Consider the following 26,887-nt stretch of genomic DNA (forward strand, 5'->3'; position numbering starts at 1 on the left):
AATCCTAAATGGGGGTGAACTGCAACCTTTTATGAAGCTGCTTATTTATTTATTGTATTTGATTACATGCCAAAACCCTTAGGTATCACGGCGTACATACATCTTGGTCATACATCTTAGGTTACATATTCATCCATCTTGGGTTACATACAGCATGGTTATTTTACATAGTACAGTCTGGCAGTTACATGAAACTTAGGTCATTACCGGAATTGTGAGATTCCTTAAGCAGACAACATACTTAATCCTCCTTGATCTATGTCAGTTATGACAGTTTTGAGTGTTTTAGGCAGTAGCAGTGGTAGGAAGAGAGTGGAAAGTTTCCTTTACCATGGAGAGCTGACAGTGAGGTAGTGGTATATGGCGTGACAGGGCAAGCTGTATTAGCATTGGCTACGGTGGCTAGTATTTGTTGAACAACCAGGTTTTTAGTTTCTTGAACTTCAAGAAGGATGTCTCGTTGGTGAGGTGAGTGGAGAGCGAATTTCAGATGCGCAGAGCTGCTATGGGGAAGCCAGTATTGCCTGCTCTGGAAGTGGTGAAGTGTGGGATGTGGAGGTGTATATTGTCGCTGGATCTGAGGGATATAGTTGTGATTTTGCGGGAGATGCTTTCGACTGAGATAGTTTGGGGCTGTGCTTCCCTATGAATGCTGGTGCACAGCCACTTCCACAGAAGGGTGAGATTGCATCGAACAGCAACATAGACGACCAAGACACAGCTGAACCCACATGACGAAAATAAGCCTTACAATTAGTGATTACAGGATATTCATGGCTCTGAGGGGCAAGGTTACAAGCTGAGACGTAAGCAAATATCTTTCAGGTGGACCAGTGAATTATGCCGTTGTGACTGCAATGAAGGGGTATGCAAATATTCATCAATGTGTTTTAGTGCATGTCTTGCACCCGTTCCACAATATTTCTCAACAATATCTCAATATGTGTTCCTCTTGTCCTAGCAAACTCCTTTCTCAAAAGCCCCATTAACCAAATAACAAAAATCTGGTTTAACTCTACTTGCTGAATATAAGCTGTAGAAATGACATCACCCCATTGCGTCCCCTAGATGTAGGAGAAATTTTACTTGAAATCACAAAATGTATATCTGTAGTTACGAGAAATTGGACAAATCTCCTGCTTTATGGTGTCATTTTTCTAAAACAAATTAGAAGTTGGTACAGTCTTGTTTCAAGTACGACTTTGTGATACAATGTGCATCAGGAAGGTCCTATCCTTCTGCATGACTCCATGAACATGAAAAAGATACTTACATTTTTACTGGAATCTATTTCAAAACCACTAAAAATACTGGAGAGGACTTGCCGTCAGCATATTTTCCTTAAAACACTGGCTTGTCATGAGCCCATAAATCCTACCCTTAAAAATATTTGTACAAACCTAATATTGTAATGTAAACAACTTAATTATTCTAAGTCTGTGCTCATATTGTGTAAAATAAGAACAAACCTAAAAAAAAAAAGTAAGAAAGCAAAAAAAACAAGGGTAAATTAGCTGTCGCCTCTGTCACATTTAGTGGTAGTGGGCATGGCATATGGATATTAAAACAGGTTTGTGCTTATCGAACAAATACATTTTACCACTGTAAACAAAAGGTCAGATAGAAACCAATTACTATTCAAAGACATTTTCATTTATGCATTTGAAAAACGGAGTTATTGAAAACATAAGTCTAAATGAACACTGTTAATTTAGACTGTTAATATTGAGGGTGGCTCCACTCCTGGCGAAATCAGTACATATTTACTTACACCTAGCTAACTTACTGATAAATGGGAACCAGATTACTCGTAAAGTGCACATGAATGCCACCGTGTACTGCATCCATCACTTGCGGTACACAATCCATGTGGGTCATGTTCCCTTTCCTTCACACTTATGGGTGCCCATCCCATTGGGGTGGGACTGATGCACTTGCACAGAAAAATTCCTCTGATTTGGGGGCTGAGCATGCAAATGTGTTGGGCATGGTCTCCGCACGCAGACTCCGCCCACCAGCAACACCCACCAGTCTGTTCATGTGCAGATGGGACTGGTCGCACAGCTGCATGCTCTTTTGCGCATCTATTTTTTTCCTGTTTTTTGTATTTGTGATTTCTTTGCAGAGCAACTGCTTTCCCTCCCCCTAAGGTGCATTTTGTGGTCTGCTGGTGGTGCTAACACCATTTCTCGTCATGAGACCCATACTCCTTATGCTTGGAGTGTTTGGTGCCCAATCATGGCTGGGACAAGTGCGCAGACTGCAACGCCCTTTGCCAGAGTTCCTCAATTTAAAAAATGAGCACACTGGGAAAGGGTTGCCCCTGAACACCTCAGGCATTTTGCTGCATTGAGAACTTAAGGCGGTTAATTTTCTCTAGTGCACCGACATTTGGGGATTCCTGTGAGTGTCCTCGTCCAGGAGGAACCATTCGGGTTCTGTTACAGCTGCTAGCTGGTCTACCATGGGACACCCTGAGACCCTTAAGCCTGTTGAGGTCTCTAGACCAGTCCTCTCAATGAAACTCTCCTCCAAACACGTGCTCCCCTGCTCCTCCAGAGATATCGAGGACAACAGTGACCCCTCTTGTGCCAGCCTTGGCCGATTTCTGCAATCACTCCTTTGCCACTGGCTCCTTCCCTCTACCCCTCAAGCACTCTCTTGCACATCCTCTCCTCAAAAACCGCTCTGCCGACCCCTCCTTCCCAGCTTACTATTGCCCTGTCTCCATTACCCCCTTCCTTGGCAAACTCCTGGAACAGCTTGTTATCTCCCAACTCATCCAACACACCAAGTCTGGTTGTCTCCACGACCACCAATCTGGCTTCAGAGCAGCCAGAGGCACGGAAACTGCTCTACTGAACACCCGTGAGGACCTGCTCTCTAATCTTGATTCCAACTGTCCATCCATTCTTATCCTTCTGGATCTTTCCTCAGCCCTCCACACGATCAATCATGCCACCCTGACAAATACGCCCTGTGACACCCTTGGCATCACAGGCCTGGCACTTGACTGGTTGCCATAATTCCTCTCCGACCATCCTTGCCAGGATCAAGTGGGCCCTTTTCTCTCCTTTCACTCCCTCCACCTACGGAGTTACTCAAGTCTCTATCCTCTTGCTGTGGCTCTTTAACATCTACCTTACCCCTCTCGCCCACCTGATCTCCTCCTCCTCCTTCTCTCCTCACTTTCAGTGTTATGCAGACAACGCACAGCTCTCCTTCAAGCTTCCCTCTACTGCCTCTCCTTCCTCCTCTGTCATCCCTGACTGTCTGACTGCTATTCAGGAATAGTGTGCTGCCAATGATCTCTGCCTTAACGCCAGTAAGACTGAGATCCTTCTCATTGGGACCCCAGCTCCCTCTTTCCCTCCTACCCCCTGGCTGCTCTCTATGGGCCCCCCTCCCCTCACCCTCTTGTGAGGCAATAAACCTTGGTGTCATGTTTGACTCTTCTCTCCCCTTACATTTCAGACCTTGTCTTGCCAGTCCAATAGCACAGTGAGTAGAGCGCTCGCTGTGACATCTGTGCAGAGCCTGCTGATGCAGGTTTGAATCCTGGCAGGGCCAAACTCAGCCTTACATCCTTCCCAGGTCGATAAATGAGCACCACACACAGTGGATAATAATAAGCAGCGCACCTATGCCTGAGTGTTCATAGCGCTATATAAATGCTAAATTATTATTAAGAAGGCCCACTATCCACTGCACCTCCTCGGAGGCATCCTCCCTTTCCTCTATAACAAAGGTCTGTCCTAATAGGTTTGTTTAGAAGCACAGTGGTGTGCATTCCTAATTTGTTTTCTACTTTGACATTTAATTTTTCAAAACGTTTAGCTCTGTTAGCAACAATTAAACACATTCACAGCGTATGTATTTTTCAATTTATTTTATATACATATAAATAAATAGAGCGTTGGTCTATCAAGTACGCAGCCTCTTAGTTTTCATTTTGTGCAATTACTCTGGAACAACCTTTTTGTTTAAGGATACAGTACTTACATTAATTTGTGTGGCTCACATTTTCCAGTGGGCTTGGGCTTTTAGATGGGTCTCTTGTGAATGAGACCTTGGAGTTACTGTGTAGGTCTATATAGGTCGACCTCACTATTCATTAGTGAAAAGTCTGGGCAGGACTCTGTATTGTTGGATCCTGTCCCTTCTAAGGACGTTTTGGCAGGTTATCTGGTGGTCTCCCTTCATCTGGACTTGATAGGTAGGTTGTAACACCGAAATATTCTTTTACTAGCAGACGTGCATAGTGGTTTAAAATGTAGACGGGTGTATAGACATACAGACTGCTACAAATACCAAAATGTGGCCATCATAATGACTTCCCTTTCCTCACCTTCCCCTAAAAATTCAATGTCTCCAAAGCTCTGGTCCTCTCTAGGCTTGACTCCTGCAACAACCTCTTCCTCAATCTTCCTTTATCCTCCCTTTGCCCCCTTCAACTAATCCAGAATAGGACTGTGAGACTTATCCTTGACCGCATCTCTCCAGCCCTAAAATCTCTCAGCTGGCTCCCAGTTGCTGCTAGGGTCAAGTTCAAGACACTCTGCTTCATCCACAAGGTTTTCTGAGGCCTGGGTCCCTGCTACATTCAATTCTTTCCCCAAATACCTCCCTGCAGAGCACTTCGGTCCTATAGCTCCAACTCTCTGCAGATCAGACGCTTCTGAGTGTGGGGGCGGGGGGTTGATCTCTCTCTCCTTCGCAGGAACCTTCTCTGGAATGGTCTCCCTGCCCCAATCAGGCTTGAGCCAGATATGCGTAAGTTCCTGAAGCTCCTCAAGACCCTCCTTTTCTCTTCTTCCTTCCCTGCTAACTTCCCCGTCTGCCGCAGTAACTGGCTGCGTAGCTGAGTTTTACAGGGCACCAGGTCCCTCCCACCCAGTCCACCCCCTCCTCGCACCTAGCATATGGACCCTCACCCCTTGCACAACATGCAATCCCTGGACTCCCCTTAGCACTCCCCTAGCCCCTCTGGTCCTCTTCCCCCCCCCCCCACCCCTTTCATTTGCAGGCTCTCCTCTTTACCCTACACTTCCGTTACCACCCTAGCTCTTTGCATTTCGAGCAGATGGCACTTCCCCACCCTCCCCTGCACTTCTTGTTACTGCACTTGCACGCTCCGAATGCCACAAGGCCTAGTAGGACCAATATTGTTATCTTCTCCCTTGTCTCCCCCTGACCCCCCCTTTTTGTCTTGTGGCGCCTTGAAACCCCATTTGTTGCATAGGTGCTTAACAGATATCCAAAAAATAAATAATTAAAAATAAAATGGTGCACTGAAGAGGATGGTCTCTCCGCAGCTCTGGTCTTCCATGGGATGCTAGGAGGTGTAGCTGAATTCTTAGGTCTTCTGTGCCAGTAGACCCTCCGTCAAAACCCGGTTTCCTATCAGGAGTTATTGGGCTCAAGGATGAGGGGGCAGATTGGGGCTTCCCCTCCAGAAGGATGCGTTGCCAGGGGTAGTGAAGTATGGAGTAAACCGTGTTTGACTTCAGATGCAGTTTTAACATTTCTGTGCACCCTCTGCCCTCATCTTCAGTGGCCGATATAGCATCACTGTTTCTTAAGGACTTTTGCACTTCTGCATCTTATTGTACCTAATCCTCTGGAAAAGAAGATAATGTCCCTACATTTAGTGGGAAAGAAAGTTTAGGGACTTCATCTGAGACAGAATAATTGCTAGCATTAGCCAATCAGCAACTCTTCCACTATGATCATCCCCTGGATAAACAGACTTTCTTTTGCTTTGGGCTCACTATGCCAGGATGGTAGCGCAAGATCTTTCTGAAGCCTTGTCGTATAATATCATATATATACCTGGGTTTGTGCATAGGGGCTGATATGCACAGATTAGCATGGCTGCATTCCTCCAATTTTCTCAGGAGTTTTAAATTGCACTTTTATGTCCCGAAGCTGTGTCTGTGCTCAATATACTCTAATAAGGCTTGCAGGTAAAAGTATTCTATTTTCCACTTTTTCATAGCTCGACTGATGAGGAGCTCACGATGGAAAAGAAAATCAACTGCCAAATCCCTGTCCGTCCTAACTAAAGCACTACAGAAACCTTTCCATTCTGTCCTCATCTAGGCTGGATTTGGGGTCAAGGAGCACCGGCAGATTTAGGGGTTTCGTTGAAAGATATCAGACAACCTGACGGGTCATCCAGTATACCTAGGATGAAACGGAGGACTGCCATTAAGAATGGCTTCACCAAGCATCCACCATGTTTGCTCAAGCTGAAGAGATGCAAAAATGAGGCTTGTATCCGGGGCCATAGGTCTCCAGTTGGAGGTGGGACTTTAAGGGTTTTTGGCAGGTTGGCATGTCATCTCAAAGGATGCCTGTATTCGTTCAGTGGTTACAGGTTAGCCATTTGGCCGCTCTATACTTCTTCCCCTCCTCTGACTGGATGCTTCCCTTAGTCTCCTTCAAGAAGTGCAAAATCTCCTTGACATGAGGGATCTGGAATGTGTTCCTGACTTGCAAAAGGGTCAGATTTTATCCCAGTCTGTTTTGTTTTCCCAAGAAAGACAAAGCGGTCCAGAGTACAGTGCTGGACCACTGTTGCCTCAGAGTTTCTTTCTTATCATAGACAATCTTAAGATTACAAAGCCTGCACAGATCTGCTCTGCACTGACTTAAAGTGACTGGGTAAGTGCAGTGGACCTGAAGTTACCTGCATGTCTCGACAAAGCCAACTCACAGAAATATTCCTACTCCTGTCTTTTAGAGGTACACACTTCCAATACAAGTTCCACCTTTTGGGCTTAATGCAGATCCCAGAGTTTTTAAGAAGTGTATGTCACTCATCGGGACTCGCAACAACCTCTATCGAAACGACTGGTTGATTCAAGTACCCTCAGCTGAAGAGGCGTGTTGGGATTATTTCCATCTTGTGTGTAATTCTCCCCACTTATTGAGTCCCCCGGTACTTTTTGCTGGACTATTGGTGTTTGTTTATGACTCTCCTGAGTGAGTGGGAACTTCTTTCCTCGCTCATTCTTTGACTATTACTCTGGGAACCCTTTTTGGTCATCTTTAATGGAGGCGGATTTCCTCCATCTTTTTGAGGAATCTCTATTTTGCTATTGCAGCACACAGCACCTTCTTTGCAGTTTTTGCTGGAAGCTCGTTGAGCTTCCCTCTTAATGTTACCAGGGTAGGGGAATGCACGTTATCCTACCTAGGCTTTTCTTTTGAGGGATCAGCCCACCCTACCTTATGTGGAGGACTGAGGGGATACATGGTGTTCCTTCTCTCCCTTCTCCTGTAACTTGCTAGTTACAGTGGCAAGTCTATCTGAGTGGCTGGTGACAATGGATATTCTCTACTGACTTTTCGTGATTTTTACACACAAGTTGCTGTTGCGGTAAAGAATACATAGGTCACCATTGACCTTAAATGGTGCCAGTCTTCTTTTTCGCCAACTCACAACTGCTTGCCCTATCTTGAGCCTTCCTCTGCTAACGTGAGTGGGGGAAGTCCTGCTCACTCCTTTGTCTTCGATGGGCTCCCATTAGGAAGCCCGCCCGGAGGCACCAGTGTGCCTGGGAGGACAGGAAGCTAGGAGGACACAAACTCCTCAGGTCTCTGTCCTCCAGTGTGTCTACTTCAATCCAGTTCTAACTGGGTGACTGGCTGCCCCCTTGGGACAGGCACCACCCAAAGTTTGAATATTGCATGCATGCTGATTGACTGGGTTCCTGCATAAAAGGCGAGGGTCTTGATGCTGAAGCCAGAGTCGACAACTGGAAGAATAATTCCGAAGGACATCTGCAGCCACCTCCAGCGACCGCAAAGCCGACTGAGTGACTGCTACAGCTCCAGCCCTTTCTTCTATGCGATGGGGAAGATCCATACAGGATTACTTCAACCTTTGGACTGGCAGGCCTAACCAGTCTTGAGACCAGCTACAGTTTGAACCATCCCACAAAGGGCTGCGACCTCCCAGACCTGCAATATCCAAATAACCTGGGACCTCTGGCGGTGCATTGTCTCGTCTGGTGCGGTTCTGGCTGCAACGTGAGTGGGGGAAGTCCTGCTCACTCCTTTGTCTTCGATGGGCTCCCATTGGGAAGCCCGCCCGGAGGCACCAGTGTGCCTGGGAGGACAGGAAGCTAGGAGGACACAAACTCCTCAGGTCTCTGTCCTCCAGTGTGTCTACTTCAATCCAGTTCTAACTGGGTGACTGGCTGCCCCCTTGGGACAGGCACCACCCAAAGTTTGAATATTGCATGCATGCTGATTGACTGGGTTCCTGCATAAAAGGCGAGGGTCTTGATGCTGAAGCCAGAGTCGACAACTGGAAGAATAATTCCGAAGGACATCTGCAGCCACCGCCAGCGACCGCAAAGCCGACTGAGTGACTGCTACAGCTACAGCCCTTTCTTCTATGCGATGGGGAAGATCCATACAGGATTACTTCAACCTTTGGACTGGCAGGCCTAACCAGTCTTGAGACCAGCTACAGTTTGAACCATCCCACAAAGGGCTGCGACCTCCCAGGCCTGCAATATCCAAATAACCTGGGACCTCTGGCGGTGCATTGTCTCGTCTGGTGCGGTTCTGGCTGCAAACTTGTGGGCATCTGTCTGGGCCTACAGAGACTCCATCCTGATCGTAGCAGTCCCCTCAGAAGAGTTGAGGACCGATAGAAGGATGAAAATCTGCCATGTGACAACGGCGCTGTTCCGAATTCTGTGTCAAGCCTCCTAAACCAAGTGCGCAATGATAGTATGCAGGACATCCCTGGGACCGGTCGGACCGTCTGCTCCCACCAAAAGTTCTTCATCAAGCCGCCAAGGAACCAGAGCTGCTGTCGTCTTACCTTTTGGTGACATCGCTCTTCATCCTAGAAGGTACTGTCTAACTCATGGGTACTTACCTAGGCAGTTTTTGTGTTGCTGTTCACTGCCCCTGAGCTTCTTGAGTCACGTTGGGGTGGTTGTCCCAACCGGGGTCTCCCAGGCTTAAGGATATCCGTCCTAGAGACTGAAATCATTCAGGTGACCTACCTAGTACCCCTGAACATTTTGAATCCAATTCCATTACTTGTTAAGAAAATGCTTCTTCCACTAGTTGTCAACTTTGACATTGTCTGCCTTCCTTTGTTTTGTCACCCAAGGGCCACTGGTCCCCTGTGCCCCCATATGACCTTTTGAGACGCTCATCTCCCAGATCGGGCTGGACTTCTAAAGAAAAGGCTTTCCTAAAGTGTTTAACCTACAAGTATTGCTATTTCAGTAAATGTTGGTTGTTTAATGATTTACTAACCTAAAGCTCACCTATAATTAATCTAAGGGCTACTACTGAAACTGAGTATTGCAACAGAAAATATCAGGTCTATATATATCTGTGAACTATTTTTACTTGCCAGAACTGTTTTGATCTTAACCTTGCCTTGGTATCTGTAATAAGTCTATTTTTATAATACTACAGTGTACAAGTGTTTCCTTGACAGGAGTTGTGTTCAAAGGTATTTGTACTTAACTACAGACCTTCTCCCTCCTAGACTAAGCCTGGCTCATTGTACATGGTAGTTCAGGCCAAACCTAAGAATTGGAGCCCTGTACACCTAAGGGTGAGTCTTCTTCAGTCCTACCATAGGTGGACTTAAGTTAAACTCCCTAACAGCGAGGTCGGCCTATATGCGTTCTACTGTAACCTCTTTGAAAGCTGGTATTGTCTGACAATCGGGAGATATCCCCAAGGCAATCCATTTTGTTTTCTTTATTGGTTCTCATTGAGATACCAGCAGGGCACAGGTTTTTCCAACATTGAACAGAACGAACGATAACAAGGGAAATACCATATGAAGGAGACGAGACATTCCATGAGGTAGAAAGATCTCTTGGCATGGCGATTTGGTCGCCTTCGAAGGGTGATGGTGTCCTGCATTCCAGCAAATCTTTGTCCATCGAAATAAAAAAAATGTTTTACTACTACTCCAAAGCATTGATGACCATCTCGGTTTTAGGAAACATTTTTGTTCCTGACTGGGCAACCTGCACCTTTTTGGCTCTTTTTGGTAAGTACCAATTGGGCATAATTTTTCCCTTAGCAGGTTTAACGCACAACCCCACCTTCTCGGTGTAAAACATTTTATGACCAGGGGTATCTATTTTTCATTTACCTTTTGAAAACCCTCCAAGGATAGATCAGTAGAATGTTGCTGGGCAGTCTTGGGTACTGGCACATTCGGATTACCTAATACATGCACACTCAAGCACCCTTGGGAGAGACGAGACCTTTTGTGAGTTTGAGCAGACATGCACGCAATCAGCCCTGCGTCTAACGATCTCTGAGTAGTAGAGCCTTCATTTGATAAGGAACTGGTGGGGTGTGGGCAGCAGTCTACACACATCTGTTCACTGTAAAAGTAACGTTGTAATCAAACCAGTACATGCAATGGTTTCCCCCTGAAACAAAATGGTGCTGTCACTAGAGGAAGCAGAATCTCTGAAACAAAGTGGCCATACCATCGTTTTTAAAAGAGCATTTTTGTTAATTATGTAGGAATTAAATGAAATTGCTTATTAAACAATACATTTTGAGCCATCATGAATGAGATGTAGATTTGTATTTCCTTAACCATTATATGCATTTTGTAAACCTCCTGTAGGTGTGGTGCTGGAATCACCCCAATGGAAATGCTCTAGTGAGAATGGCCAGCATTAAAGATCTGCTGCAGCAAAGAAAAATAGACCAAAGGTCAGAAACATGTTGCATTGTATAAAATATTTGAGATGTATATTTATAAATATTTTCACCTGTATGCATTTTTGCACTTGCAGATTGTATGCCATCATGCGTATGTTTTAAAGCCAGGTAAAGTCACATGCTTCAATATTGCCCTCTAATGGCATTCATCTGTGACCTTCTGGAAAGGTATATCTTTTAAAAAAGCAACTTCACGCATGCCTTTGCACTCCCGGGGGTGTTTTGCTGAGTTCATGCTTTACTTTAATACTTTGTTGGTACCAGAATTCCTCATAGTCTAAGGTAATTAGTCTGTTTTTTCTAGACCTGCTTAAACGGTGCTTAGTTGTGTTCATATATGGCCTCGATATAGCCCATAGCATTGGAATCCTTTGCATCATTTGTACCTGCTTTCTGGCACAATCATGAGGGAGGACCAAACCAACAACCCCTGTTAAATGTTTACTCTTCTGCAATAGTTGCTTGGGCTTCTGTTGTGTTATTACAATTCCTCTTCTGTTAGTTCTGGACTTAACAGGATGTACGTGGGTCCTCTTACGATATAGTGCATCGCTTCTACCAGATGAATACAAACAATAAGAGGATTAATGCACATACACAATAGGTGAGCGAGCCGTTATACAGCCCCGCCTAACTCCAACATCGACCACAAAGGTCATGGAGGTGTCTCAAGTACCATACCAAACTGAAGCAAAGTTCTCTCCATAAAATCTCCCATAACTCTCATGAGATCTAAATGAACCCCCAGTACAGAAAGTGCAGACCATAATAAATGACAGGCAACTGTGTAAAATGCTGATTTATAAATATTAATACGTTGTCCCTTTTCTAAATGTTTGTAATAAAGATTTAACCGGAAAAACCTGGTCAAGTGAGCTTACTCCAGTTCGAAAAACAGCTGGTTAGGGGTCCATGTCGGGATTATCTTCTACCCAACTTGTAAGTCACTGCACAATTTTGGCAACCTTTGTTTGCTGAACTGTCCAGCAGTGCAGCCAGTCTATAATTAGACACCTTCTATTTCCCTTTTTTTTCAAATTGGGATAATTATCGTCCCTTTAAGCGGATGATAAACCTGCTCAGCGTTCATCATAGTACAATGTTGTGTTAAGAATGGAGCCCAAATGAAGCTATTGTTCAGAACAAATCAGCCAGAACCATACCAGGGGCGTTACTCTTTTCTTGTGTCTACAATGCCCTTTGGGTTTCTGTTGTTGTGAGAACCATAATGCAATTATTCTACTTTCTGAAAACACTGCTAATAGCCAGTTTTTTTTATACGATTAGAAATGAGCAAACCAACTTTCCTCTGGTGTATTAGTGTTATAAAGCAGCTGCATTTGCAGAATTGAGCAGCTTACCTGAAATCACTAAAAACATGCCCAAGCATAACGGAGGGCCTCGCTTGTCAATACACTAATCAGGAATGTGCTCTCTACCGGGCTTTTTTACTGCAGATTTTTTAATGAAAAAAAAACTCAGTGCATTTTTTTTGGGGGGGGGGGGGGGGGAGGGTCCGCAGTAAAAAACCCTGCAAAAAAAATCCCGCGATGAAAGGATGTTGTACCTGTACTACAGCCCCCATTGCACCTAACCTTCCTGGTCAGTGGTGAGGGATCACATGGGACGCATTGCAAGCTGCAGACCTACACTTAGTGTGCTTAGAGGACAGGCCGAACATCCGGGACAGGGTTTGCACCTTGATTTCGGTCTTGGGGCATGCATTTTGGGATTCTTTATTTTTAATCCGTAAAATAGTCATGTACTAAAACAAGCCACAGGATTACTTGCAACTGCATAATGCAATGCGCTAAGCAAGGTTAGCGCTCTAAAGACTCTGCTGAATTGTCCACGACATATTTATTATATTAGGTAGTGCAGCACATATTTTAATGAAGTCTTAACATTTTGTTTTTAGTTCTGCAATAAATTACAGTACAAGACAATCCTAAAAAGGTGTTGCCAGAGGTCAAATTCAAGCCCAGCTCTCAACACTGTTTCCCGTTCAGAGGGCCATGATGTATCCACTTGCCAATCTGATGAAATGTGAGTGATACCCGAAGAAGTGTGTAGATAACATTTCACACATTCCTACAAGTCACCAGGCCCAAGCAGAACCTTGTGCATTTGCACCATGGCTTCTGTCTGCTGCCACACCTTGGAGAAGTGCCTTTAGTTCCTCTTGGGCATATCGGCGACAGAAGAAACAATCTGCAGAAGAAACAATCTGCAGAGGTCATTTGACAGGTCATTTGACAGGTCTTGCATTGGGGCCAAGGTTGGATCGTGTTAGCCAATTTTTTAAATGTTGATAAACATTACTGTGTCCGCTGATACAGGCAAAGTGTATAATTAGACTAGGCGTTAAACCAATTTGTGACCTCCAGAGTTCATTATTTGCACAGATGGGTGTGACTGGCTGTTTTTAGTCAGAATAGCTTTTGCGGCAAGCAAGATTGTATTTGTAGTTTACATCGGTGTTAACAATGTTGATGCCGCCACTTCTTCCATTTGAGAAAGACATAGATTGTAATATATTGCCCCTTCAAGTGCATGGGTTCATCCAACGGACCCCAAACTACCCATAAATCTCGTCTAGTTATTTGGTGTGTATGTGTGATGCGTGTTGCAGGAATTTGATTAGAAAAAAATTAAACAACAGATATTTGCAGTGTAATAGAACTTGTGGGATTTGTAAGCGTCCTCCTTTTTGATGCCATTGAGTTGCTGCTCACACGTTGGTTACAATGGAAGTACCACCACGAGATGGAGAGTGCCAAGTAGGTTTCAGCCAGTAGGAATCTGAAGTAGTCTCACAGAACCTCAATGTCAAATGGTTGACCCCGAGATGGTTAGTGTGTCTAGGACAAAATGTTGAGGCGTCAAAGTCATTGTCTAAATCCACCCTACTGATTTAAGTGAACCTGAACCCTCCAATAACGTGCTATTTAACTCTAGAGTAAGCAACCAGAAGATGGATATCCTGCTTCATTTACCTCCTGATGGCAAATTTCTTGTCCTTTGCTTTGGTAAATATTCTTCCTCTTGGACTTTCAGCTGAAGAAGATGCACACAATCTTTGATTTGCAAATCGGCCCATTGGCTAACATCTTATTTGTGCACGCGATATGCTTTCATTCCCATGTCTCAGATGGTATTGTGGGGAACGTTTCAATAGCAATGGGAGGGTAATGCAGGTGTGGACTTTCCATTCCTATGGCTATTTTGCATGATATTTTCTACCTCTCGGGTAGACTACACAATTGTCATTTAAAATCTGGCCATTTAAGGAACTCTTTCCACTGAACAAGAAGCCAGTCCTTTTCATCTTGCATTCTGAGGTTTGTAAAGAATACACCAGATTTGTCCTCCTGTAGGGGTACTAATGAGTAGATTGGTACTAAAGATTTGTCTAAGGCTATTATTATATCATTGCTCAGTAGATACAAGGTACTGGCTGCAACAAAGGATGTAAACGTGCACTGTTGTGTGGCTACCCTCCTCCTTCTCCTCAGTCTTCCTTATAACCCAGTTACCTTTTGCACCACTTTAACCTAATTGGATCGCTCTCTGTGCTCTCCATCCACCTGCCACAACCTCCTCCAACAATCAACACTGCCGGACTGGAGTCTCTGGTGTTTTATAAGGTTCTTTATCCTCGCCCTGAGTTGGCCTTTCAGTGAGTGCCTGCTCCTGTGTCTGGTAAATGTGACAGGATTATGATTTGGTGCTGCTACTGGATCCACTTATCCTCACTTTGGGTTTACGGGACAAGACCAAGTCTTCATTTGGCCTGTCCGCCATCTTGGATTTCTCTCCCCTGCTGACCCTCTAGTGCTGTCTGTGCAGGACACTTCTCACTTGGGATAAGCTTTCCAAACTGCTAGAGATGCACATTTTTGACTTGCAGTGGATTTTGAAACATTGTGTCCTCAGCAAGAGCACACTTAACCAGGAGACCATGAATTGGTAACTTTGGCTATCATATAGGTAAAATCGCAGTCAGGAAACCTTGTTGGTGTGCTGTTCACACCCCCAACGCTAGTTTGCATGGTTTGCCCACGATTCTGAATTTGACTAAGAGTATGCTGCTCTCGGCATCTTTGTTCTATAAGCTTCTTACTCTTTGTGAATATAACCTGGTGCCTTCATGTGACAGAGACCGCTGGTATCGGGACCTAGGTTGTGAACTCTCAGATATTGAATGATTTTGTATATGTGCGAGTCCATGCAGATTAAAGATTGACTTGGATTTGCACTTCACGCAGCAATGGATTCATCATTCCATCTATTGGTTGCCCGAGTAGTTTGTGTCCTGTAAATTGAGTCTAGATGGGTTATGTTGGAATTGTAAGTGTTGCAGGTACCACTTTGCATATGCTCTGGTATTGTCAGAGGATCCAGCTGTACTCAGGGAGGTCCTCCGGCATTGAACCTTGTGCTGGGCCTCTCCCTCCCCCACACGACTGAGCTATGCGTTTCAGGCCTATTTCCAGCTGACATTAACTTGCCTGTTGGTAAACTCTCTTGGGTTTATAAAGCTCTTGTGGTGGCAAAGTAGCATATTTTGCTGCATTGGAAGAGCGATGCCAGGCCTACTGTTGATGACTGTCTTCACAGCCTAACACTCCGTTTTGGCAGAGAGCAAGTGTCCTTAAAGTACAAACAGTGACTTGATAAGTATGCAGCCATTTTGCATGATTTTAATGACTTGTATGTTTAGTGCCCACCATATCCCTCCCCCCACCCTTTTTTGTGTTTTTGTCCCTCCATTTTCCCCTTCAGGTTTTTCCTTTTTTACATTTCATATTAATGGGCCTGTTTCCATTGTACTTTAGATGTGTTTTGAATTAGTTGCCTGTTATGTATAGATTGCTTTTGTTCGTCTTTCTGAAAATGTGATAATTAAAAAAAAAAAAAGGAAACCGTGAACTTAAACATTTGCATCAAGCAAAGGTCAATGGACCATTTTTTCAGGGCTCTGAAATGACTATTCTGCTACTACCAGTTGTATTGAATAACTATCGGGACAATTATTACTGAAGCATTTATTTTTCCCTTGGGCTTTGGGTCTTCCTGGAGAGAGCTTCAGGCTCGCTCAGTTGGGGAGGGGATCTGTACCCTCTGTGATGATTCACAGGATCTCGTCACTTCTCCCCAGAGGGGAGCCCTTCCCTATGAGGCTAGGAGGTGAGTCCACTATCCAATAGGGGTGGTAAAAAGCGGGAAGATCTCACAGGGAGAGACCTCCTGGGGATAAGGATTCCCGTCCTGTGAAAGACCTCCCCAAACCCTTGTTCCCAGAAGCAATGGGCCCATCGACGACTCCTGCCTCCCAACCTGAATCTGCTACACTATGTTATTGTGAAGTCTCTACTATTGCATCTGCCAGATTAGATTGGACTGAGATAAAGAAGAACCAAAGAAACATGCAGAACCACAATACAAGGTATTATTCAAGAACGGGGACAAGGTGGTCAGCAGGAGGCATGAAGATAACCTCAAAGGCTTGTATAACAAATATTGACGCTAAGCTGGGGGCAGTCCCAGCAGTATAAAGTAAAGACAGAGGAAGGATGGAGTGTGTTCGGGAGCAGGAAGAGCAGCGAGGGAAGCTGGTGTGCGCCCTGCGGGGGGTTCAAAAAATTCAAACCCAATGTAGAGGAGCAGTTGGATGCATTATCCCTAACTCCTTCCCTCTCACAGCCGTCCTACTGAAACGGTACAAGAAGGGCTCTGTATGCGACCCCATATGCTGTCCTATAACGCAAGTGTATGAGAGACGATATGCACAGACAGCCGTACCGAATGTACCCTCGCAATGAAAATGTGGAAGGTTGTCGGCAGGCACCATTGGAAATCATGGCACGTTGAGTGAAACCGGACGTGGACAGAGTGATGTCATTAAGAAGATATACGAAGCCCTACTGAAACGATATGAAAATACTGAATAGTGACTATGTATTTAAAGTGATAAGAGAAACCTGTACAAAGCGATAAAGTAATCACAAACGCAAATGAAGAATAAAGTAACTTACTGACCAATACGTGTAAATGGGCAGTAAAGCAAGGTAGAAAAGATGCATAGAAGCTTGCTATAGAGGAACATATAACGTGGCTAGGAAGGCCATTATTGGAAAATGGATGTGGGCTTGTGCAAAGATTCAACTCCACTACCTCAAACAAACTGACCAGGGTTGAAGAGTCAGGAGATACTGGAAGAACAGCTATGTGTGCAAAACAGAGGCGTCCGTGTTGTGTTGGGATCAGGGATGCTATTTTTAAGGAATAGCTGTAAAGCACAAAGTGAGGCAGACGGATGATTCTTGGACGTACAACATATTTCTCTAAGATTAAAGAAGAAGAAAACATTTACAAGAGCCAAGTATTGGACAATTTAAAGTGTGTAAAGTCTATGCAAGGTAGAGTGAGAAAGTCTGTAGAGGCAAAGAGGAGCATTAACATCCAGTATAATTACATTAGATAGCAGTAAATTAGAGGCTGAAATTGACACATTCGTGGTGTCTTCACATGTGACTAAGAAGTCAAAAATAAGGGCTATTCATTAAGCCTCGGACGAAGATAGTGGTGTGCTTTCACTCCCTTGAATGTCCGAGAACAGAGAACAGGCTACAAGGTCAACTACAGACGGGAAACATTGGCTCATGACCAGACTGATGATAAATGATGGACTAATTGGGAAAGTAATCAAATTATAGACCTATCTCACTTTTAGATGCGGATGGTAAAATCTTTGCAGGCTTATTTTGAGTGAGCTAGAGAATTGGGCCGAGGGTAAAGGAATAGTACCCGGCGGTAAAGGAATAGTACCCAAACTTGTCAACAAGTCATTATTGGAGGGCCACGTCCCAAAAGCCCTGAAGAAAGCATCTGTTAAACCACCAAAATATTAGAAAAGTGGTATGTGGCCAATTCCAGGCCTTTGTAGATAGCAAAGGACTACTAGACGTGCTGCAATCCAGATTTAGACCCAAGCATGGGACGGAGACGGCATTGTTTGCCATCCAGGATGAACTGTTGGAGGCCGCGGATAGAAGTAAATCCCCAATATTTTTTATGCTGGACCTATCTGCGGCCTTCGACACAGTGGACCATCAGATCCTGTTGCAGCGAATAGAGAAGGTTGGGAGGGCATCAAAACCAGTGGTGGATGGGTTTGGGTCTTTCCTGAAAGATAGGACGAAATAGGTCACCCATGGGGGGGCTTTCTCTACCAGATACTGTGGCTAAAGTGTGGAGTCCCTCAGGGCTCAGCACTTTCTCCATTGTTATTTAACCTCTACATCCGTCTGGTGCTCCACATATTGAGGAAGCATGGGGTGCGGTTTCACTCATATGCGGATGACACCCAGGTCTATGTTGAGCTAGACAATCGAGAAGAGGCATTCGAGAAGCTTATCCAATGCATGGAAGAAATTCAACAATGGATGGCAGTAAATCAGCTGCAGTTGAACGCAATGAAAACCAAGCTGATATTATTCGGGCCAGAGGGAAAGATGACTGGAGAAAGACAAAAGTCGGCACCCCGGATCCTTGACGAGGAATTGCAATATTCAAGGAAAGTTAAAAATCTTGTGTGCCTTTTGACGGGAGAAAATGGGCAGTGAAGCCCAGGTGGGTGCCAAAGTGAAGGCAGTACATTACTCTCTACGAACATTGAGAGACGTGCTTGTATATATTCCTAAGGAAAACCAGGCAGTTGTGATAAGGGCAATGACCAACTTGCACTTGGACTACTGCAATAGCCTGCTGGCAGTCATTCCAACAGGCCAGATTAACAGATTACAGAAGGCCCATCATGCAACGGTCAGGTTGGTCGGTCACTTAGGGAAGAGGGACCATGTGTCTTGCACTTGTTGAAAGTGGAAGACCGAATCAGGTTTAAGGTTGGATTTGTCCCAGGCTTTCGATACTATCAATAGAAATTGGCTATGGAAAAAGAGACTGGGGCCTCCCGGACAACCTATTGCCCATCTTAATAGAATTACATCAAAGGTCCTAATTGAGAGTTAGATTGTCGAGATCAAGGTCTTTGTCCCATCCGGTAGCCATCTATGGAGGTGTGCGCCAGGGCTGCCTGATTGCCCCTTTCCTTTTCATCCTCTATCAGATCTGTCCCAGTGATTGAGTGAGATGGGCATGGCTAGCCCCAAGTTCGGCAGCATGAAAATAAATTGGTTAGCCTATGCGGATGATATTGTAGTCTTAGACTTACACACAAGTTGGACTGCAGTGTCTATTAACTGCCCTCTCGGAATATGCACTAATAAATGATTTGAAAATAGCTCCCAACAAATCAAAATAATCGTATTCAAGCATCCGTTTAGAAAATTAAAACCTTTCTCATGGCAATTGGGTAATTAATCTGTTTCCATTTCTAAAGAAGTAACTTATTTGGGGAGCCAACTCGCTGCTTTTCCAACCAAAGTCCATCTACTTTTGTCCATTGATCTTAAAATCATGAATTTAGGCTCTCAGCTGAAGATCTATTCCCAGTATTGCAATTCTCAATTCTCCCAGTAGTGAAATTCTATACCGGAAAAGTAGTTCCAAGTATTCTGTTTGGTATGGAATCTAATCTCCAAACCTTTGAGATTGACTTGAAGGCAAGTCAATCTCAAAGGTTTGGAGATTAGTTGAAGTCAAAGGTTTGGAGAAGGCTAGTTGAAGGCAAGATTTGGCATAGTATTCGTGCACTTCCGAATTGCCTCCCCATCGCAAGCATAAGGGATGAGATGAGTCTCACTTCACTGTTAGCATGGATGGAGTGGAAATGGGTTTCTGTGTACAGGTCAATCCTAGATCCTCCGAAATCATCCCTATATGAGGAGCTGAAAATTTCCATGTATAACTCAAGAATTTGTTCTTGAACAAGTTAAGCTCAAAATATGAGGATATATTATCTGACTCGGATAGTTCTAGTGAAACAAAATCCATTAAAAGTAAGAGTGAATGAAGGAGGGAATGAAACGCATGGACTGGACCAGGACCATAGGGAAAATGAGAACGGCTAAATTATCCTCGTCTCTCACTTTAATGGATAAACCTAGGTCCTCATTACCAGCATACTTAAAGAAATTTCCGACCCCTTTACTCAATAACATTTCATGAGATTTAGATTAAATACCTTAACTACTCTGGAAATTCAGCATGCTAGAGACAAAGAAACCCATCCCTCTAATATGAGACAGGTGTGACAGAAAAGAGTTAGTCAGATTTTCATCTGCTGTCTGAATGCCCAGGGACTGTAAGACAGAGAATTCAAAGATTCTCAAGATTTACATAAGACGCTTGACTACTGGATCATTTATGTTTTGGCAAAGACTTTCCTCAGGAAATGAAAAATTTCTTACGATAGAGGTGGCACGTTTCCTCACAGAATTGAACTTAATAGGAAAAAGGGAGTTGGTCCTCTGTCACCTGAATAGTGCCTGAGTCTTTGGTCAATATTTAATGGTTTTCTTTCCCTCCAGTATAGTTCGTTATTTTAAATTTTCTTTTTATTAATTGTAATTTGGAAAATTGGTCTTAATGATTGCTTATATGTAATGGAAATAATGAGTTTTTAGTGTAATGTGTAAAATGTTTTTTTCTGCTCGCTAATGCACAATAAATAATAAATTAAAAAAAAAAAAGAAAGTAGGGAGTAATGTGGCGTGATCTAGCACCTTGGTTTCGGTTTTCTTGCGTGCTGCTAGCAGAGTCGAAAGTCCAAAGTTGGGTGAGAAGGGTCTATGGGGCAACCTGCTATACAATGTTGCATAGACAAATCTGCTGCCATTATGTTCGCTATACCCTGTATTGTGTTTAGAGGTGGTTTGAGGTGTCTCACTGATGAGACAGCCAATGATATACTAACCCATGTTTTCTAGAAGTAGACATTTTCCCCTAATCAATCCCTCCCGATAATGTTTTATTGTTTGCCACATAGGTTGACGTCATAGATGATGCATATTGTGTTATAAGACCCCTGTGTAATCAAGTTTGTGTGTGAGTTTGCAAGTATCAGTCCGATATCTGCCAGATGACACTACTTTATTAAATTGAGAATAAAGTAGTACTTTGCCATATTCTTTGAGTCTGTCTGGTTATTTGGTCCGAGATCTTTATTGGTAATTCCATCCACCACAAAGATGCACATGTTGGTAGCGGTGCAGATGGTTCAGGTCTAATAGACCTAGGCTCAGATCCATATTCTCGGACCTTTGGCTGCTCACACCAAAAGCCAGAAGACAGCAGAGCTTCCTGTGGAGAACGGTGCACAACAGATCACATGACAAAAGATACGGCTGTCAGGTCCCCCTTTGATGAAATTCCTGTCCGATCGCCGCAGGTGCCCCGTGGACAGAAGGCGAGCAGGTCGGTTGAGGGAGAGTCTATGCCGAGGGACTCGAGCTGAGCCACAGATGTAAGTAGAACATCAAAAGTGGCAAAACAAGGGGTAGGGCTGTGTTGTAAATAACATATGTATGTATAACGGTAACATGATTTTTGGGGTTGATAAAGAAGAGATGTAGATACCTCGATTCCTGGTTTCAAGGGGACATAAGGGTGCGCACTAAAAAGACTCCAAATAGGCATGTTAAGTATACCGGAGGCAAAGCTAACAAGAAGAGTGCGTATCAAGCTCCAAAATGGGGCAAACATGAGACGAGATACATTTACTAAAGATAGTAAAGGAAGGCCTACACAGGGTAACATTGGGTTATTGATGCCAGTGTAAAGAGATTGACGTCCATCAGAAGGATAAAAATCAAAGGCAACTAATAAATAGATTCTTAAAATATTGATGATAAAACAAGATATAAAAAATTAATAGAAAGGAACAAAAAGAACATCATTGTGTAAAATGTTAAAAAGCGGATAAAATATTTTTTGATTTTCAGATAACCAAGCAGCAATTGATGGTGCCTGCTCAAGTTGATCAGTGTGGTATATTTGATAACATAAAGAGAAGAATAAAAAATCTGGTAAGTACAGATAGTTGAAATCGACTTATCATGGCAGGCATTCCTCTTCTACACTTAGGCAGCACATTATCAAGATATACAGCTAAGATAAGGAAATATCATTCGGAATAGGTCTGAGGCAGAACTAATAGGACATGCCGTGGCCTCAGGAGTGTTTGTTGTCAAAAACTGCATTGCGAGACATCACAGCGTATTTGCATGCTACATATAAGGGAAAGAAATTACAGAAAAGGTTGGCTGTTTTAGGGTGATGGAAGATGTGTCGGAGTGAGAAAGTAGATCCAGCGGAGAAGGAGTAGATGCTTAATCATCATAAAGGGGAGGATAAAATGCCTTCAGTTCCCATTTCCCCTTTTGAAAACAGGAGCATAGACACAGAGGAAAGGGGATTTTATCCTTTTATTGGAATTGAAAGCGGTGACGGGGTGCGTTAATCTGACATATGAGCCCCCTGCTTAGAACAGTGAGGACAACGCGGAAGAGAGCAAAAGCAAAGAACACAAATATCTTGACACGCAATGAAAGTAAACCACGTGATGAGAGGAAGGGCAGATGAGATGGCGATAGAGGAAGGCGCAAAGAAGCAGAAAGAAATAAAGGACAAAGTTAAGGGAATAACAATAGTACAGGACAAATGGATGGGAGGACAGATATTACTCAAGCTGGATGATAAGGGCATTGATGCGGTCAAGAAAGAGAAGAGCAGGAAAAGAAAAAGAAAAGAAGAGAGCATATAAAGAAGAGTAAAAGAGAATGCAAGGAAAGAACACAGAAGATATGGGGCAAGTAAAGAAAAGGAGAGATGAGAAGAGACGAGAGTAGGTAGAAGCTGAAAGAATGAAAGAACATAGGTTGCAAAGAAGGTGAGAGGAAGATGAATTAAGGGAGAAGGGAAGAAGAACTGAAATAGGGGAGATGACGAGAGATTCTGTGTCATAGAAGCATAGTGCTGATCGAACCACAAGAACGACTTGAGGAAGAGTGTCACAACAGCCCTGCATGGAGCTGCATCAGGTACCAAGAATACCATCATGGGCTGATGTGTGAGCTACACAAGACTTGGAGAAATTAATTGGGGATTTATATAGGCACATGAGGGTTAAAGAAGGGTACACAACCCAAGAGAACGTAGAATGAACTGGAGGTAGGTCAGATGATGTCATAATAGACTAGCATAGAACGCTGTCTTTAAGTAGACTCGACCTTGACGTGACAAAGGATGATAGTCATACAAGCTGGGGCATAATAATGTCAGACGAAGAAAGAGAAGGAAACGAGAGAGCCTAAAGGGAGAGTGCATGCAGATTCTCAAAAGAATCGAGTGTAGAAAAAGGGGTAAAATGGTCAGATTTAGAGGACCCCAAAGAAAGAACACCAGAGTCAATGCCATACACTGAGCGACCACAGGCACAATTGCGCAGTGTAGGGGACGTATCCCCGCCTTATATAAACATGTTAAGAGCATTACCAGGACAAAGACAAACTGCCAAGACTAGCCCTGCCTGGAAGACGAAGTGTAGGCGGGTATGATTTTGGACCAGGATTTTCACAATTCCCATTATTAGAGAAAGGGGGAGGACAACCACTATATATACCGTGGCCACAAATGGGTAAAGATAATTTAAGATGTAAATTACTGAGTTTGACTTCTGATGCGGGAAAATTGATTTATTAGTTAGAGAGGATGACATTAGGAATGACGTTGGCTATAAGTGACATAAAAGGCTTGCTAGCAACTATGGGTGCAATTATGACTCGAAAATGGGGGACGATGAAGACCCTGTTGCTTATATTCAAGATATTCAAGACAGATAGCGCCTTGAGATGTGTGAACCGTGGGATAAAACAATAGCATTATTTGACCACATTTTATGTCTGGGACTGCCAGAGCCAGTGCAACGGCAGCTGAAGAAACGGGTGTGAATGCAAGGAAAGCCATGGACAGGAATAAAATTGACAATCGTGCATAACTGCCAATTAATGCAGGAGAAGAATGAGAAGAAAGCCAAGAATTGAAAGCAGGAAGAAGCAAAGTTAGTCCAGAAGTTGTCAAAGTTAGCCATAGAAGGTGTGGTATTAACAAGTGATGAAGAAGGGGTGACACAGGAGATGCAGTCAGGGCAGCAAAACAACATAGGGTATCCCACAGATCAGAGTGGGTACAACGTTTGGCCAAGGGGAAGAAGAATTGGGCGTAAAGGAGTAGGGCGTGATGAATTTCAAAACCCTTAGCGAAGAGGAGGATTTGGTGATTGACAGCCGCAACAATGCTGAAATTGCAGAAGAATTGGACACAGAACATGTAGAAGCGGAGGAGGCATGCAGCAAATTTGGCAAGCTCCAAGGAGGGTGGGTGGTCTATGTTCTGCAATTTAATACTGAACCACAGGAATATTATGGCCAAGATCACACGCAGGTTCAGGCATGTGTGCTGCAACCACAGCCAATGAAGCAAGCGTCGCTAAAAATGCAATCACCACAAGGGTGATCGCAGCAAGTTCCCATGCAGACACAACATGTACAAAATCAGCAAGCACAGACACAGCCGGCCATGGTACCACAATGGAATATGTTTACAGGAGTCCAGCAAGCCTGTGACTGTGGTAGGAGGAAATCCTTTTACAGGTGCAGGGATACATTTATATTCTGAATAGGACAGCCCACAGATTGACCTGATGTGTTCTGTACCATCTGTGACACCAGGCCCCCAAGAGGAACCAAGGGTCAAGGTGACGCTAGGAGGAAAGACATTGTCACAACCCTTACCCCGAAGCCCCCCTGGCCTACCCATGGGCCAGGGGGAGCCTTGACCCCAGTCTCCTCTAAATCCCAACCAAGGCCTTCTTGGGGCCAGTCCTGGTGCCTTTGGCGCCAGGCTCATACTTGATGAGTTTGTGCTTGGGAACTACTTTTTGTTACTGTCATTCAATGTGGAAGCATCCACAGAATCAGGCTTCTTGGAACCTGGCTTGTAGAAGGATGGTTTTGGTGTGGCACCTTGGAACTCTTTTACCTGGACTTCTTTCTTGAAGCTATTTAAACCACGCCCGACTGGACTGACACGCTTCGTGTTAGTTTGCAATACTGCAACGTGACACTCACCGTGTTCAGCTTCAGCCACGAACCTCGAATAAACAGCATCTGCAGAAAAAGAAAGACATTGTTAGAAAAGGTTGCAGCTTACCTGAATTCCATCATTAGCGGTTCTCAGCTCTTCCGACCGGCATCCTGGAACCAGCGCTCTTTCGGATCAACGGACCTGCAGAAAGGGAAAGACAAGGCTTTAGACATTTTACACGGTTAACGAACTCCGCCAAAAGGCTTACCTTCCCACTCGCACTTCATTCCGCAACATCTCTGGAATTCTACACTCCGGCAGAGCACCGCAACCGGTGAAGACAAAAGATAACATGTTAGCAAAGGCAAGGCACCTTAGCGCTGCGTTTAGCGCCAACTCGCCGCGTCTAGCCGCTCCAAAAACACTAATACTTACCAGCGAACCCTGAATCCAATCTTCGCCACGAATTGGACTTCCACGTACCTAACGAAGAGAAAAAAGACATTGTTAATTCCAGAAAGGCATGCAAGGACAGCAAAACATCATAGCAATAAGACCTACCTTAAAGACTTACGTCGGGCCCGCATCAGTGAAGTAACTCGACCGCCATTGCCCACAAAGCACCTCGCGCCCCTGCCGAGACAGCAGGACGTAGAACCCGCCAACATCAAGAACAAGGTGAGAGGAAGCCCAGAGGGACCACAGACAAAATGGGTGGTGAGAGGCTGTTAATCCCAGTTACCCGGTCCTAAACATTGTTTACCTGTATTTCTGGCAGGATTCTTCCACTGGTCACTACTGGGCATCGCAAGGAGGGCTACCTGGGCACCGATTGCTGGATGGCGCCCCCGTGGAACCAGGTGAGTGTAACAGACATTTTAATTTCTCGTGGACACTCTAGCAACTCGTTCCTGTGTCCATGAGGGAAAATACCCAATGTCAGGTATTGCAATGAATGCTCAGGGATTCTCTGGGGCGATGAATTTAGTTCCTTTTACAGATGAATTACCAATCTCTGTAGGAGACCACAACATGTCTATGGCATTATTATATTCTAGGCAAACCCCAGTTAACATATTAGTGCGCGACTTGATGATGAAACCTGGACGATATATTTTTCTGGCAAAGGAATAGTGTGTTCCACTCCAGGGATACATTATATGAAATCAAGAGAGCTTATATTGGCCTTTACAGACCAAAACCCATTACGAGGGGTCCCTTTGAACCCAGAAGTGTTTGTGTATGGAGTGACTGTTTTATCATCATGATTGCCCAGACTATTAAGGTTACCTGATGAGTTTTTGTTCAGACCAGAAATCCCTATGGATGATGGACAGATTATCGCCTTGGAGTTAGTAGCAGCAGTGGTTGGAGAGGAAAAGGTGGTTCTTCATGGGACAGAGGATGGGGGAAGAGGATGGAGAACAGAGATAGCCCTCAGTGAAGGATATAAGCTGACAGATTTGACAGACAAGGAGTAGTTTAAGGATGAGTACTCAGATGATGAATTCGTATTTTTTATTAAGTCTCACTGATTGGATAAAAGTAGAGAACAGCGAAATACCGCAGAGAATGATGTTGGTAAAATAGAAATCATTTGTTTTTCCAGGAAGATTTGGAGAAAGTGCCAAAGATTTTATCGACAACAAGTCCATATGATGTGGGTCTATTAAAAGGAGTAGGAGCAGTTAAAATCAAGCTTAAACCAGGAACACTTTTTTCACATGCAAAGCAATACCTGTCCAGAGAGGCGGATGAAAGTATATTTGAGACAATTTCTGCTTTGATGAAGCAAGGAATATTGGTACCATCCAATTTCCGATTCGCCATGTAACACAGATGTGCACCCAGTGAGAAAATAGATGGGGATAGGGGTCATGGAAATTTATTCAGGGCCTTCGTCTCTCTAAACCATCTAGTTGAAGCGGAGTTTCCTTTAGTTCCAAATCCTATGACAATATTGTGTAATATCCCATCTAAGGCCAAATATTTTACAGTCCTAGATTTAAAAAAGCATTCTTTTCAATTCCCCTTCACGAAGACTCACAGGATTGGACTTCCTTTTCATATAGAACGATCTGCCTGAAACATTCTCGTTTGCCCC

At 44.1% G+C, this 26,887-nt stretch overlaps 1 protein-coding gene across 1 annotated transcript in view; it reads left to right on the forward strand.

The window, feature by feature from the left end:
• The window catches only part of MTMR10 (myotubularin related protein 10), a 431,932-nt gene that overhangs the window by 232,924 nt on the left and 172,121 nt on the right, over positions 1-26,887 (forward strand). Inside the window, exon 9 of the mRNA XM_069624915.1 lies at positions 10,637-10,725. Within this exon, the coding sequence (XP_069481016.1) occupies positions 10,637-10,725 (89 nt within the window). The remainder of the gene's footprint in view (positions 1-10,636; positions 10,726-26,887) is intronic.

Source organism: Ambystoma mexicanum, chromosome 11, assembly GCF_040938575.1.
Source record: "Ambystoma mexicanum isolate Mex_15411 chromosome 11, UKY_AmexF1_1, whole genome shotgun sequence".
NCBI lineage: Eukaryota > Metazoa > Chordata > Amphibia > Caudata > Ambystomatidae > Ambystoma > Ambystoma mexicanum.